Source organism: Phytophthora sojae (genome assembly GCF_000149755.1).
Source record: "Phytophthora sojae unplaced genomic scaffold PHYSOscaffold_12, whole genome shotgun sequence".
Classification (NCBI taxonomy): domain Eukaryota; phylum Oomycota; class Peronosporomycetes; order Peronosporales; family Peronosporaceae; genus Phytophthora; species Phytophthora sojae.
In genome coordinates, this window is record NW_009258126.1 from 1,060,509 (window position 1) to 1,077,051 (window position 16,543).

The 16,543-nt window shown below is 50.2% G+C and overlaps 4 protein-coding genes across 4 annotated transcripts; 2 read left to right on the forward strand and 2 right to left on the reverse strand.

Annotated features, from left to right (window-relative positions):
- Positions 1-5,408: 5,408 nt before the first annotated feature.
- On the forward strand, positions 5,409-7,054 carry PHYSODRAFT_340582 (hypothetical protein; the record flags this gene model as incomplete). Its single annotated transcript, XM_009538769.1, has 3 exons — positions 5,409-5,500; positions 6,703-6,833; positions 6,927-7,054. 3 exons carry the CDS (start codon positions 5,409-5,411, stop codon positions 7,052-7,054), a joined length of 351 nt encoding a protein of 116 aa, XP_009537064.1.
- Positions 7,055-11,135: 4,081 nt separating this feature from the next.
- PHYSODRAFT_340583 (hypothetical protein) lies at positions 11,136-13,228 on the reverse strand (the record flags this gene model as incomplete). The annotated part of the gene is made up of 4 exons (XM_009538770.1): positions 11,136-11,298; positions 11,366-11,478; positions 12,720-12,902; positions 12,974-13,228. 4 exons carry the CDS (start codon positions 13,226-13,228, stop codon positions 11,136-11,138), a joined length of 714 nt encoding a protein of 237 aa, XP_009537065.1.
- A 408-nt stretch (positions 13,229-13,636) lies between these two features.
- Positions 13,637-15,557, forward strand: PHYSODRAFT_306666 (hypothetical protein; the record flags this gene model as incomplete). The annotated part of the gene is made up of 3 exons (XM_009538771.1): positions 13,637-13,831; positions 14,990-15,086; positions 15,151-15,557. The coding sequence occupies 3 exons, from the start codon at positions 13,637-13,639 to the stop codon at positions 15,555-15,557; spliced, it is 699 nt and encodes a 232-aa protein (XP_009537066.1).
- Positions 15,558-15,865: 308 nt separating this feature from the next.
- Positions 15,866-16,291, reverse strand: PHYSODRAFT_306667 (hypothetical protein; the record flags this gene model as incomplete). Its single annotated transcript, XM_009538772.1, has 1 exon — positions 15,866-16,291. One exon carries the CDS (start codon positions 16,289-16,291, stop codon positions 15,866-15,868), a length of 426 nt encoding a protein of 141 aa, XP_009537067.1.
- Positions 16,292-16,543: the final 252 nt, after the last annotated feature.

Here is a 16,543-nt window from a genome sequence, read left to right on the forward strand (position 1 = left end):
ATCACTAGCCAGTCCCAGAGCATGCCGCTCGGCGTGCTCACGGCCGTAAGAGGGATATCGCTCTCACGCATGTGGATCCGATAGAACCTATCGCGCAGATCAAGAGCACTGTAGATAGTGCTCCTGACCATCTAATCGATGATGACATATTTTCGCGGTATCGGTGTCTGCGCCGGTATCATCGCATCGTTCAGATTGTTGTACGATGCGCCATCCGCCCTGTGGCTTCTTGACACAGAACGTCGGGGCACTGTGCGGGGACTTCGATTCCGGCACCTGTCCAGCTTTGCGACGACTTTCGAAGAAGTCGTCGATCGCTTCGACCTGCTCTTGCGGCAGTGGCCACTGCCGCGTGACACAGTACTTCGTACCCGGCACGAGATCAATCTCGTGATGGATGCCCTTGTCCTGCGGAAGCTCCGCAGGGATCTCTTCCGGAAGCACGTCCGCGGGCTCCCGTAGAATCTCGTAGAAGGGACTCGACTTCAGCGAGTCCCAGCTCTGCTCCTCAACGCGCTCCTTCTTAGTATTCGCACTGAGAGTGGCCTCACTCTCAGTGGTGGTCTCCATGAAGAACTGTCTCAGTTCTCCATTCTCGCTCTTCGTTCTCTCGATGTCCGAGAGAATGTATATTTGCTCGATGCGTCCATCGTGCAAGTCACGCGCGAAGCGTTTCCAGCTCATGACTGGATGCGAAGTCAACTCCGACGCTTGCGTCGGAGGATTAGCGAGAGTCATCTCCCTGTACCGGAACCCGGTACAGGTACGCGTCAAAACGTTCAACGCCTCGATGTCCGGCTTCTCAGCCTCCATCTGCCCGGCAGACATTTATTGTAGCTTCTCGGCCCCAGGCCGAGACTTGCGCAGCGACTTTCGCATGCGCCGTCTTCTTGTTTTGCGGAGCCCGGCTCCGCTTGGTTCTTGACCTCGTCCAGGCCCAGCCGTGGGCGGGCGTTTTTCTTCAGTACCGCCGGCGGGTTCATCCCGCAGACGAGCGACTTCAAGCACGGTTTAGTCGCCCGGCTCTTCGTTGTGCAGCCCGACTGCACGACAGCATGCAAGTTTTCCGGTGCGGGACGTTTGCAACCGTCCGAACCGCCTACAGGGTCGGCTCCCGGAGCCGACACGCCATCGTCACCTCGACGCCTGCTATTGGCGGAGCCCTAGTACCTCGACGCCAACCATTGGCGAAGACCCCCATTACGGAGGGTGCGTCGGCTCCTTGAGTCGATATGATTGGCTCGTCGACTCCCCGAGTCGTCTGAGCATCGTCACCCTTCCCCCTTAAGGTCGGTGACACCTTCGAACCTGATCCAATCAGATTTCCCTCAATCCATGCTTCAGCCTCCCTGGCTGAAATATGAAAAATGTTTACGTCATCCGCGTCCCTTCGGACTGGAGACACCCCCAAAATCAGATCCATGTCAGTCGTGGGGACTGACATATGTGACACATGTGCGTCACCCACGCCCCTTGAGGTTGGAGACGTATTCTGATTCGCTGAAAATCGGGTGTCGATCTCCGAGATCAACACAGTTTCTCCTTAAGCCGTCGGCGAGGACGCCGACGATTGCTGCTCTTGCGCACGTGCTCGCACGCGCCCAGGGCGCTCCGGGACAGCAGGCATTAGGCGCTGTCTCGAGTGGGGAGTCGCGCGCACCTGTCCGTGCGTGCGTAGTGGCAACAAGGCCATCGCTCAGTGTTCCGCTGTCGCGCCCACAGCGCACGAGAGTGCGCTTCTCCCAATCGATGACCGCATCATGCCGTGCAAGCGACGGCGCCCAATACAGCGCACGCGTACCATGCGCTTCTCGGTTTTAACGATGGCACTCGTTGCCAATCGAACTTCCAACATACTTCGAGGTATAATTACCTCCTCGAAGTCAAGCCTTGATAGACTTCGCAGTCGAACAAAGTTGTTCGACGCGCCCGAATCAACCAAAGCACGAAGAGAGTTGCTCTCTCTCTCTTCGAAGACACTTTCAAGATGACAAGGCTCGGTTTGTCATCGTGCATTTTGCAGTGAGAAGGGTCCTCCCTGGGGGCTGCAGTCCTCAGTGTCGCATGTCCGAGTTGGACACGCGTTACTGCTTCACCAGTAGGGCGCCCCGCGCCTACTGGATTCCAGCGTTTTCTGTTTGTCCGCGACGATGTCCGGCATCGCCGCGTCGACCACCATCTTGGTGCAACGGAAGCATCGTACATTACTTCCTTGTTGCTGTTTATAATCAATAGCCGTTGGATTCGAGAGGTCCATTGGTTTCGGACCTCCCGCTATCGCAACCGGAGGCGGTCACAGCCTCGGCGCATTCGCATGCAGCTTAGCCTGTCGCAGGCTAAACTCCTCCTGCATTGCAAGAGTATTTGCAGCTTCGAGAGTACTCGGATACTCACGGAAGAGATAGGACTTCACAGGCCCATCTCTAAGTCCTTTCATGAACGTGACGACCTTGGTCGCCTCGTCTATCGGGTTGGTCACAATGTTCGAGACCAAGTACCGTGCTCTCTTCGCGTAAGCATGAATATCATGCTTACCCTGCTGTAGGTCGAGGAACTCTGCCCTCGACCGGAACTCGTTTTGCGGGGGCTCAAATGCTTGTCTGAGCTCTACCGTGAACCCCTCGTACGTGCTAAAGCACGTAGGATCCGAGAGTCGGCGTCCATACGCCCAACTTCTCGCTCGTCCGCCAAGACATGACATGGCGTACGCAACCTTGGACAACGGGTCGACGATACGTCGAGCCGCAATAGCAGTGTTGAGGTCGACAAGCCACCGGAGGAGAGGCTCGCCCTTTCATCTGACATAGTTGGTCACGTTAAACTTCAACGATTGCTCACGCGGTGCCGTCCTCGACGCCACCGTGATAGAGGAAGCAGCATCACGCTGCTCCTTCATGATGAATCCCAGAGCAACGCCGTGTTGCTCCGTCGGCGATAGTGTGCCCAGCGTTGCAGCTACAGCCGCTTCTCCAATGACTGTTGACAGTGTTTGGAGTGCCTCCCACTTTGGGTCCGACAGGTGGAGGCAGTCAGTGCGTGCAACATGAGTTGCAGGCGAAGTGGAGCTTTGCATGAGCACTTCCGCGCTCATGAAAAGGTTCTCGGCTCGTCGTTCGTACAGCTCCGTATGAACGTTGAGGTAGTCGGTCGTTGGACGGACTACAAAGCGCTACCAGGTGTAATGGGCCTACCTTGGCTCACTACTACGGCTTACACGTATGCGCACGTGTATGTAGGTTTCTTCTACTTAAGTTAAGTATACTCGAGATCCACGAGTATACTTTAAACAAGATAAAGACTACAAGTAGCGGGTTTTGGTAAAAGATGAGAACTGCTATTTTTGTTTTATGTTTCTGACTTCCTCTAAATGTAATATTCTAAACTAGGAATCTGCCAACGGCTGGTTGGCAGGATTCTGCTAACATACAAGTCACTCATTGGCTAAAAGATGCTGCTTTCAGTCAATAGGAATCCTAAATGTGTATGGATCACCCGTCGTGGTGGTCGTAAATGTATGTAGCCATTGGTGTACCTTACACCAAGGTCGAGGAAGTGTTCAAACCTCTAACAGACATCGCATCTGTTAGAGTAACAAGTGACTGTAGCCACTTGTGCGTGTAACCCCGTTACATCTCTTGTCTGTCGCTGGCACATGAACCGCAACGTTATTGCAAAAGCACGAACAGTGTTAGGACAAGTCGAGAAAGCCAACCCTGCGCCTGGACAAGACACCTACGAGAACATGGTTGCCACAGAGCAGTTCATGAAACGGTACCGCGCCACGGCTGATTCCAAAACGGAGGCTGACTTTGAGGCGAATCGAGTGTTGCTTCGTGATATGACGCTGAATTGACCAGTTATATGGATGCCCACTGGTAGAAGTACAAAATCAGGATTCTGGCCTGCTGGACGCCGCAGTATCTTCATTTTGGATATCGAGACACCTCAGCCGTGGGAGGAATACATTCCAAGTTTACGAGATGGCTGGAGAAATCCCAGGGAGATTTGTATCAAGCCTTCAAGAAATTGTTTCCGTCGAGGTCTTTGACAATCAGAAACTTTATTCATAGTTTTGGCATGGACATGAAAAACGTACCACATCTCCATTAAGATGAACGATTCTCGGCCGTCTCGATGTTTGCTATCTAGAAACAAACAGTGAATATGTGGGAAAAGGTGGAAAATATTGTGAGGAAATGTGAGACCATGGAGTCGTGCACTGGTGTATTTTGACGCGCAAATGGGAGACCATGCGTTCATGAACTGGTTGAAATCGCGAAATCCGAACGCCAAAAGAAGCTCCTGCTGGGACCGTTCCATTTGCACAGGCATAATTTAAAAGGTAGCGATAGCGAGCGTGAGTCAAGAATCTTGGATCCGGTATCTCTCCGCACCGCAAAGGAGGTCAGGTCCAGCAAAACAGGACCTCACAAGAAGAACCACGGGGATTCTGGCACTGCTCGCGATCCTACGTTTGCCGAACGTGTGGGTTTCAACCATTCAGCATCGCCGCCCCGGTCAGTAACCCAAGCTGGTCAGTTTTAACCTTAAGTGACGTTTCTAACACGACACTAGTCCCCCGATTACCGTCACTTAACACAGGTTTGGCCCAACTAAGCGCAAAAAACAAGACTAGCTGACACTCGACAACACCGCTTTGGCTCCTCAGACCCAAGATTCAAGCGCGCGCAGTTTCGACGACACACCTTTAGCTCAACAAGCGCAGGACCTACATGCACAGATTCCATACTTCTTCGACTACAATTCGCCCAGATGTGGGGATACGCAGGATGATAAAGAAGGTCCTCTGTCACACATGGGTGCATAGCAATACGTAGGAGTGCATAAACCACCATTTTAGCTGTAAACTATAAAATGGACTTTCATTTTACTTCAGTTCGGGTGAACCCAAAAAGTCGCGAGCTCGGGCTCCTGGGCTCTTGAGTTCAATAGATTAAGTGAAAGGAGCCCTCCAGAACTGTGCGCCCTCGTTAAGGGCTCCCCCTCACCTGTGTTCGTTGTTGGTATTTTCCAACGTCACAGTTCCTGGGGTTTAATCGGTTTAATATTGCGCGGTTGTCGCCTCTGCTTAAAGGACAGTCGAGACCAGCCGCTGGTCCATCGGGGTGCTTGATTAGTAAGACATCCATGACCTCGCTTCGTATTGACCTAGTGAGTGAGATACCCCACTTTCCGCGTAGATAGTAGGACTTCTTTTGGGTTTTGCACTTCTCCTTCTTTTCGGCAACTCGATTCTTCACAGATCGCTTGTCGCACATGAACTTCTTGTTTTAGTGGCGCTTCAACGAGTAGGGACTTGCGAAATCATTGTTACACTTTGAGCAGCGGGCGCCGCGCGGAGACCCATCACCGCTTCTCATGTTTGCGGTATCTCGCGAATCTCGCGCATGACCGACCTGGACAATATGTCGGTGGTGTGCTCGTGGACAGATGGGACTGCGAAGGCGAAAAAGACAAAGTCGGCGTTGATCCACGCCCCGTCGGTTATCATAACCCGAACGGAAACACAATCCGTTGGCAGGCACCCCTTCCATGCTGCGGCTGGAATGGCAAATCGGCTCCTTCTTGGACGACGTCGAGAACCAGAAGTCGGGGTAGGCATGGGCCCCGTTAGCATCAAGATGGCGGGAAACTTAAACTAGCAAGGCGCTCATTTGAAGATTTATAAGTTTTCCTGTTTCATTGCTATATAGATTTAAGCCCTCCAGGGTATCTATGCTGCGTTGGCGAGAATGGCGTTACCGTCATCATCTATGTTGACACTAATGAGTCATACAAGGAAGCATCATGCGACCTTCTCGCTCGCCTGGCCAAGTGTGGCGTGATCTAGCGCATTAACGTGTCGAACACGTAAATTATGCACCGCAAGATGGGTAATATTTTGCTGCATTGAAAACCGTTTGTGAGAACATGACCTTAATATGAACGCTCTACTACGACATCGTGCATTTTGATTGGTATGGATTTGTCTATTATATTATTGTATTGACACCGGTACATTTGGAGCTATGTATTTATGTTAGCCATATTGCGGTGCGGGTTTTACAGGAGCCGCGGGCTTTTCGAAGCACGCTTCAATAAATAAAAAAATAACCAAGAGGATGTTCATGGCGGTCCACGGATAGGAACGCGAAACGGTAATTAACAATGCGGTACATTTGCTTGCGTTCATTGTCTTGTGAGCAATCGCGAGATCCAAAAGCCCCACCACTGTATCGGTTGCGTTGTTAACTGGCACATCGGTGTTGTCCTACGTTTGCAACCTTTCTACTGCTTTATCGCCTAGTATGGCACCTATTCGTCGAAGAAACCGCCAGCTTGGTAATGAAGTGACCCAGAACGCGTTCTCTCAGGTTATAAACTTAATCATGGCACAGCCACAGAAGACGCAAGTGGTCATTTGGACGACCAAGAAAAAGATGCGGTGAGCACGGCGTGCGTCACATCAGGACGATTCACGCTGTCGGATGCAATTTAGGCTCATTGGTAGAAACCCTGGGGGTATCGCACCTTCCTTTTTGTTCTTTGCTGGCAGAGTACAACCTCACCCTGGAGACACTAACTAGTCGAGTGCACCAAGTGAAGCCGTCGAAGAAGATCCTGACGACGCGCGCGACTCCTACTAGACAGCGTGAATCCCAACGGCAGTTAAGTAGATAAAGTATTTACGGAGGCAACGAGAGTGCTGCGGAACTCGCTTGAGACCAAGTTGCCCAAGCGGCAGTGCTTAGCGGACTACACGGAATCGATGGATGAGGCGCTCTCGCACTTCGAGACGTGCTCCCTCGGCGATATCGTGAATGGCGCCGATGGTATGCCAAGAACGAGGGTCTATGTCGCCCTAAGTACGAAAAGTGGTTGCCCTCGCGAAAGTATAAGATGTTCTCCGTGCGTGCGTTGTCCAGATCGGTCCCAGTTCAGTGTCAATGAGCTGCGCGACAACATGAACGCGGGATCGTCGCTGTACGATCAGATCGTGCAGCACTTCAAGGCCGGCGACTGCATCAGCCCCGAGGAATCTCGTCACGTGTAAGCTGAGGCTTTGCGGGTCGGACTCGGTTATCGTCGACAACGTTGGGCACAATTTGACGCATATGGACCATGCGAACGATGCTTTGGGGGTGGGTCTGCACGCGAGATGGGTGCACTCGAACGGCGCGCTGGTATTCCGCCACTTGGCTCGTGACCACGCGGACTGGACCAACAATAAAAAAAGCTCAAGTCGTTGAAGCTGGCGGAGGTGCTGCAGCGCCTGCCCTTCGCCGAGCACCAACGCGCCGAGTTGCAACAGCTGTTTCACATCAGCTGTGCCGCGTAGAGTACAGGTCGTTTCGCTAATGAGCTGTAACGGCAGTACGAAGAAGCGCACGCGCAAAATTGGCATCATAAAAAACGGAATACAGACCTTATCAAGCTAGGATATGATTTTTAGCCTGGTTGCGAGGAATGCGTCGCTACTGTTGCTTGTTATGCAAGTATTAAGTAGTGACACGTATCTACATCAACGTGTAGCGTTCCTCACCGGAGCGATTTTGGCGAATACTTTATGGATTTAGACATTTGTGTAAGCTACAGGAGACGCTGTATGACCTCCAATGGGCGCCGTGCACCGCGGAAGTTTTAGATAAACTTAGGGTTTCGCCTGTGCACCACGGAGTAATATTTGTGTTAGCCAAAGGGAAGGTAAACATTTCCATATGAAAAAAAATTAAGGCCAACTTGTACCAAAGTCTAGTGAGAAGGATCGGACGAGGTGCATTACCTCATGAAAATGGAGACGTTGGCTGGCCTCGTCTAAGAACGTAAGGGTAGCCTCCAACAAAATTGTTTACACTCTTGTACCGCTGACCCGCAAATTCTATTCCAATACTGAGTCACTTCATCACCAAGCTGGTGGTGACTACGACGAATAGGTTCCATGCTAGGCAATGCAGCAGTAAAAAGAAGCAAACGTAGGGCGACACGTTTATGCCGGGCTAACACCGCGACAGGTACATTATTGGGTCAAAAGGATCTTTCAAATGCTCGCACGGCGATGAAAGCAAAAGTGAGTGAGAGCACGAACCGTACCGCAGAATTAATTAAATAAAATACCCAAGGCAGACTATTCAAAGTCACATCGCCAGCGGCAGACATTCCCCAAGGAAGGAGCTTTGCAGGCAGGCACACGGCCAAGTATGCAGCCGTGAAGGCGCCTATGAAGGAACTTCATCCGCCTCCGCGTAACCAGCTGTCAGTACAGCCGCTTCAATAGATCACACATCTACTCTATCCCGGCAGCAGGTACCAAGTCGGCTCGACCACATTCGCTTGGTGAACTAATCTTCAGAGTAGTGTAGCCGTAGCAGACAGATTAAGCTCGCTCTGGATGCAACGGTGTCGATGTCGATGATGCCGTATTGGACCCTGCAGCATGATCACACGTCTTCCACGACAGCGAATATGAGGCGCGGGGGGGGGTGGGGGTCACCACAGCAACCAGGCACGCAGCATTGAGACGTTACATAGTAGCAGTAGATCGGTTGATATGTGTTCTTAGGAGGAAGCGCACTCATTGTCACAGCAGCGAATATGAGCCCGCGGGGGATGGGAATCATCACAGCAACCGAGCACACGCTGCAACGTGATCAGAGTCGCAGTAGATTTGTTTACGGCTCCGCATCAAGTAAAGTTCGTTTAGAGCTCTTCTGCGCGAGCCGCACACCATTTAAGTTAGGTAACGCAGCATTTACAGCTAACGCTGTGTATACACAGAGAAGCTCTGGATTACTAGGTTCTGCGATTCGTGAAATTCTAAATGGTTGGTAAAACTTCTTAAAAATGTTATTAAGCAATCGTTTTTAGGTTGTACCTTGAATTCAACGACAAACGGAGTTCTATTAACCGTACACCGTACTTTGTTGCTTATGTCTTGGAAATAAGCCCAATGTGTTTAGGAGCCCGTCGTGTAGTAAAAACAACTTCTAAGTAGAAGCTTGCCCTTATATGTAACTTTGCCAAATCAATACAACCGTTCTAGTTCCTCTATTAGCTATATAAAACCCTGAGAGTCACAATTCAGTCAGTACAGTTATTGGGCTCTGCTCCAATTCTGGCTAAACGACGTCGTATCGCTACGATACACTAGCGTAATGGACTCCTAGATTAAGTCCCACCGTGTGATAACAAGCATCGTTAGGATGCCTCTCAATACCTCGATTAAATCCATTCCTGTATCTGGCCCAGCAGACATGGCACGAAGCTCTCCACAATGAAATCAGCACAGGACTACGAAAGGTAGCAACGGTCTGCTACGCCCCCGCGTTAGCCTTACCACCCGCATAGCCCGACGCCGGCGAGATGAAGTCACCACGGCGACAATGATGAATATGAGTGTTATCAGCAGCGTGGAGGTAAATATGTCCCACGAACTAGGGTGTACTTTTTATGTCTTCTGTTGCAGTTTGTGGTGCGCCGTATGTGCGGCGTGTCTAAGTCGCGCGAGCAAGCTGCGTTTGTCGTTTGTATTTCGTTATGCTATTTCAGCCCCCTTCGATGCTTCAGATAGTATATGAATCAAATATTATGTGAGTCGGCACTATAATTGAGTGTGCAAAAAAGGCGCTACCAGCCTAATCCTCTAGCTGATTGACAGCTCGGATCTGGAAAAATCAATAATTGCAATCTCGACAATGCCATAAAACAAAAGATTTCAATATATGTTTCCACTTGCAGTTCCTCTGCTAGGTTCAAACGTTTATTCATTTGGTGGCGCTATCGTCCTAAGACCTGTGCTTTTTCGATTACATTGGTGTAAGCTTCAAACCTTTTGGAAAATGCAGTGTCGTGTCTTCAATTTATCGTGTTGATTGTGTTCCTCATCTAGACATCCAATAACCCCTCATAACCGTATTTTGAAGCAGCAGAAGACAGTGAAAGGATCTAAGACCGGTTGCATGGGCTTAGAGCTGCTTGTGGCCCAAGGCAAGCTGTTTCGTAGCTCAAAATCGGACATCAACATTTTTATTGACGAGACATCTACAAATCACCTTCCCGGAGTGGAAACACGACATTCGTGGCGTTCATGCAAGCGAGATCGCGATCAGTGACTAGCAACCGGGGCAAAATGATTTCATTGTCCATCAACAACTGCTTCAAAATTGAGAGTGCCCAGGTATAGTCGGTTGGGCCTCACGAAGCAACCGGCACTGAACGATAGGGAGAATTGTGTTGGTCCCCGTGAGCGTGATGATGTTGAGCAGGGGGGTAACTATTTTATAAGTACTATCTTGCACCAAGATGTCGAGCAAGTCCAACATCAGTTCTAAAGTGTCTGGGTGAACCCACGAAATGTATCGTAATCGATTGCTCTTGTCATCCATTTATTAACGATAGTGAAAGCGCTTGTCGGGTTCCTTAAAGTGCGGATCGAAGACGGCAGTTGAAAACATCTGTTTCCGACGAGATCTCCCCTTTTTGTTTGAAATGTTACGTGGCGTTATGAGAGCGTTCTTGTTGGAGTGTAGTATAGTCGCGAACGTCTTGGACGTAGGAATACCATCAGCGTTATGGGCGAAAATTACGTCGTTTATGGTTTGGACCTCAGCCGTTTTTAAAGGATTTTGTATTGTGCTGACGGTCAGGGACGTGCATATGATCATCACGAGACGGTTCGTGGTTTTGGATATGGCTGTCGTCGAGAGTGGCTTATTCTCCTATTAACCAGCGGGGGTTCGCTTGTTCCTTGCTGCCGGCGTACACGCGTTCGTCGGTCAATATGGCCAGAACGTCTATCCGGCCTCTCACGACCGTCGTCGCGCAGTCGGTGAGTGCTCTTGGACTTGCCCCCAGTGATAGCACGCGAACAACTGGTAGATTACTTATTTTGTACTGTAGCGGTCGTGTTGTTTCCGTTACATTGAATTCATGTTGGAGAGTCTAGTCGTGGATGGTCTGCGTATCCTGGGAAATTTTTTTGAGGAGGTGGCAGCAGCCAAATCTTATCCTCCTTTATCTGTCCTCCATACAGCCAAACACTATTAGCATGCATAGCATGCCCGGCCGGCTGGGTAGGCTGGGAGCTATCATGACGAAGGCGTTCATCAACTTGGGCGGCCTGATCAGCAACGTGGGGATCAGTAATAAATGCTCCCGTACATGGTACACGTCTTGGATGCTAGCGGATACATGGGCTGCGCCACCGAGTCCGGGAGCGTGGAGGTTCCCATGCACGCCATCGAACCCAGGAGTGTTGTAGACCTCATGTACGCCATCGGGTCAGGAGGATAGTTGTACACCCTGTATGTCACCGGATCGGAGGCAAATGATCCCCCATGCACACCACCGGTCCGGATGCAAGTTGTACCCCGAGTACGCCAACGGGTCCGGCGGCGTTTTGTACTCCATGCATGGCACAAAGTTCGTAGGCGTCGTGTGCTCGATGCACGGCACCGGGTCCGGGGGCTGGTTGAGCTCCATCTACGGCACCGGAGTCATTATGGGCGAGGTGCTAATTGACATGGGCAGGCGTTGACAGCGGCGATTTGGTCGTGGCTTTTCATAGTTAACTAGAAAATTCTGCAGGAGGCGGTGGTCGCTTGATGCTTGCTAAGGGCGATTGAAAGTGGGGCAGCCTGCAGGCTTATCAGTCTAGATATCTAGTTCGATAGATGAGAATCGTCCTAGGGTTCATGTTGAAGACGTCGGCTTCGCGAATTTGCCGCATTATCACTGGCAGATGTTGGCCCGTTTTGATTTCCCCTCAACACAGTTTAGGAACAATATCGAGGACGACTGAGATCACGGAACAATCAATTATTGTGATTGACCATCTTGGCAATACCGTTATTACAATCGCAATCATGTTTTTCGCAGCCCTGACACCTCGGCCGAGCGCAGGTCCCACATCTTCTGTTTAATACCCCACTCTAGGCCGTGTCTCTATCGTAGAGAAAAAAATACCGGACTTCTGAGATCCTTCTGTGAAAAGTAATTAAAGCCAGGGATAACGAAAACGCTGCAGACAAGCGCCATGATGCGGCTTCGCCCAACAACACAACATGACTTAGCACAACGTTAATAACCTTATTGCAACGTTTCTTATACTGGGATAGGAAGCAACGTTAGTGCTGCTATCGCAGACCAAATAGGATTATATCCGTGGTACGTCAAGTCAAACGATGATCCTTCTTGACCTTTAACTGGTATATTTTCTTGAAACCGGTGCGACTCCGGTGCCGTTTATATGCGTGGATAGACTGAACCGGTAAGATACCCATCACACCGATATGACCCCGGTGTCTCACTGGGCCCTATAAAGGTTTATATGCGTGGGCAGATCGAACCGGGGTGCTGCCGATGACACTGGTATGAATCAGTGCATATACTGAGCAGGGTACGGATGGATGAAATGAAGTAAAGATAACGCTTGGACTGTACAATAGCACTAGAGGTACTAAGGGCGTGTTCGCGATTGCCCAAAATCGCGAATTTAGGTCCATAATTGAATTTAGGTGCAAAATTAGCATCGCGAACACGAAAAATCATAGTTGAATTTTGGCACCAAAAATTCGATTTTTAGGTCCGAAATCGTGGTTTTCAAAATTCAGGTCTGCACCCGAATTTTCGATGATTTTGGCCGCTGACCCCCACTTTTAGGGCGCAAAACCACAGTTGCGCGACTGCACGCCTCCTCTAACGTCGGGTGGTGCCTACAGAACCTCCGAAAGCGCCAGCAGAAGCACCAGGGGACGAAAAAGACGTATGAGCGGCCGTGGTGGACTCGGCGCAGACTGGGTCGCAGGGATAGCTTCATCTTGGCGGGCGATGTTGATGCGGGGAGCTGCATTTCCTCGTGCAAGAGCTACATTGGTGACGCTGGTCTCCACCTTGCACACGGCATGCTTGCCAAGTCACAAGCTTGAACCCGAGAAGGTGACAAAATGGTGCGCATCTCATGCAGAGCTGATGGCACATTGACGAACGGAACCAGGAGCGCGACAACGACAAACGAGCACACGAGCATGCTGGCTTCCACGCCCGCGATTTCTCGATGAAGGTCAAGACTGAGAGGAGCCGTTCTGTACTGGGTAGCCCACGGGGCGGTCAGCGTCAAGGTAGCAGTCATTTGGCGCTGTTCCGCGTATACGCCAAACCAGGCCACCGTGATCAACAGCATTGTCGCGCGCGAGGACGACGGGCTTGTCGGGCTCCTCGACGTGATGCCCATATCAGAGAGACGGGGGACGACTGCCACACGACCGCGGAGACTTCTCCGCCAACCTACAGGCCTGTGAGGCTTTGACGCATATGTTTAACACGCTGTTGCCGCTCATGGGATCCGTCTGAAGTGAGGATAGCTGCATGATTCCACTCAAGAAGCTGGAAGACTGCTATAGATGTGTTGAACGACGTAAGGTGCAGAAGCAGCAGCATTTAGCGACAGAATAATGAAAACCAGCAAGGTCCATTGATAAGCATTTGTTGCTACACGTTTAACATCCACTTAGCTCCCATTCTTTACGATCTGACCAGCATATATCCGGTTCTTCTCAAACTGCTTTCCTTTCCTCTGGGAGATCTTTGGTTCATTCTTGATTTTGACGCCGTCGGCACCATTGAACCCAGCTCTTATACGATGTCTGCAGCGAACGTCAACGACGCCCCCACTGCTGAGCGCGCGACGTGGGACAAATTTACCGAATTTGATCTCCTTGACAAGTACCTGACGGCTAGGAATGACCCCAAGAATGCAACGGAGAAGGGGCTCACGAAGTCAGCATGGAGCGAGCTGATAAAGGCGCTGAACGAAAAGAAAAACCGCCAGCTTTCTGTGCGTAACAAGCCTTGTTTGCTTTATTGCCCTACACGAACCGGTGACTGATAACTACACTGCCTACGGTAATTAGTCTGACCTAGACTATTTTTGATTGAATGGTTCATTGCTCTTAGACAATAAAAAGTCTGACCTAGACTATATTTTAGCTAAGACTACTTATGAAGCAACACACACGAAAGAGTCTTACTCGAACTTTTCATCGACCGACTTACCTTCGAAGTGCTCGCGATGTTTCGCGATAATATCTTGAAGATGCGGGTAGAGCTGGCCAGTCGACCAGGGACTATCGATTCCAAGTGAAAGTCCACATCGAATTATCGCCTTGCGCGCATAGGACATGTCATTTTTGTCCTTTTGAAGGTTGACGGCTTTCACCGCCTCTGCAGCAAGCTGGAGGAAAAACTTTTCCCCTGGATTTTGAACCACAAACAACAACAACACTTGCAAAGAAAAAGGTGTAATGGGTCAGTCGTGCTGATTAGAGCCTTGCACCCTTACCCGCATGACACAGGAGATACTAATTTTGAAGTTGAAGTGGTCAGACTAATTATGAATTCTACAATTTGACCAGTACAATAAATAGTATGACCAAGACTATTTTCGAACATAGACTATTTCCGCACACAGACTAATTACCGTAGGCAGTGTAGTTTCTTTTGCATATAGCGCAATACAAGACGAAACTTACGCGTCTAATGCAGTACTACGACTTGTACTGTAACGGGGTTACACGAGAGTTACCCGAAGGGTTATGATGTGGGTACACACTGTCTAACCTAAATCAGTAGGAGAATCAGTATACGGCTTAAGAGCCACTGATTATGCATTTGACTAGGGTTCACTATGCTAGATAGTGAACCGGATACATTCACACCGTAGGCAGCTTGGCCGCGATAAAGGGAAATACATTCAGTTTGAGATTCACACAGTTAAGAGTTAAGGGTTGACTCTTGGACTCCGTAAGGTGTACGGACTCGTACGTTCTGGTATTTGAACGGGCAATCTTAAGCTGAGACTCTGTGAGCCTGATAAGCTTCCTCTGACGCAAAGCTACGGCAGCCCCGCTGCATGTACAAGGCTATTGCAAGCACGAGCGGAGGTGGAATCCGCCCAGATACGAGCATACCCCTTCTAGACGACGACGTATGGGAGAAACTTATCGACGAAGCTGACCCGAAGCAAAAAGGTCAAATTAGATCCATCCGTGAGAGAGAATTCGAGCACAGCACTGTGTGCAGTTTGATTGCAGGTGAGACTGACTCCGTTTACACGCTCGTTGTTCAGACCAGTAACTTGTTTGTTGTTTAGAATAGGTGACACGCGTGCCACTGGGGATGAAGCGCGCACCATTGAAGCCACGCTTGCAGAGATTGCGGCTGATAAGGAGGGAAACGGTGACTCGTTCAACCATTCACCTACCAGCACGGAGACCAACGATGGCCCTGACCGTTTGGACGAACAACCGCCTCGCAATCCAAAGGACCCCGCTAAGCGTGGCACTACAAAGAAAGCTCCAGAGGTTGCCAGCCACCAGCAGCGCATTGATAAACTCAAGCGCATCCGTGATAGAGCCTCAAATGCTAAGCGCGAAACAAAGAAGGCTAAGAAGGAGGCTGCTGCGAGCGCTCAAGAGCAAGCAATGCTATCGTTTTTCGCGATACTTCGAGTTCAAGCTAGAAGAAGCGAAAGAGGCGACGAAACAAGCGCAAAAGGCTGCTAAAAAGGCGAAGAAAGCTGCCAAAAAGCGCAACCCGCGCGTTCATCGGAGGTGGAAGCGCTAAAGGTGTCCGTGGGCGAGGATTTGCTTGAGGATTAGTGGTCGCACGGTCTGTGGGTCTGGTGCTCGAGCGTGGCCGATCATGACCATGACATGCGTGATACATCCCGAGTTTAGGTGAGTTAAGCCCAACCTACGTTTAGCTATTTGAAATGCATTTACTCAGTCTGGTAAAACGTTTTGCTGATTCACTACAAAACTGCCATGTTCGCATCATCCCAATGTTCCTTCACCTCATTTCTTTCTGCTACTTATTCCATGGAAGCGTCGCCATCTTCGCCGGGTAAACCAGAATCATCTGAACCAGTCGCACTGGACGTGTCGGTGCTATCGGAACTCTCCGGATCAGCAAGTGATGGGGTGCAGGCATCTTCCTCCCCCATTTCTTCGGGAGAATACTCCGTGTCCTCAGCTGCTGAAGCTGTCTCTCCAGCTCTCATTTCGACGTATTCATCCCAAATAGCGCGCGCCATCCAAGCTCTCCACTCATCACCACTCTCAAAATCAAACTCGATGATATCGTCACCACCTTCTTCATCATCGCTTTCTTCAAATGGGTCATCATCGTCGCGGCGCAAATCAGCCCCCATATCATCCACGCAATGGTCACGCAGAAAGTTGTGCACAAGGATGCATGCAAAGATAACAATTCGAATGTTCTTCAGCTTAAAGTCCATGCACGTTCGAAGCACTTTGAAGCGGAGCTTGAGAAGACCAATAACCCTCTCCACAATATTGCGTGTTTTGGCGTGACAAAGGTTAAAGACCTCTTTGCCGTTTTAAGGTCTTCCATTTGCACGCCGTGTCCACTATTTCAGGTGATAGCGAGCCCCACGAAAAGGCGTTAGCACCTTTTTAGACAGCGCATACCCAGCGTCACCCAAAAAGTAAAAGTCGTCAGGAACCTTGTCCAGCATTTTACTCCACCG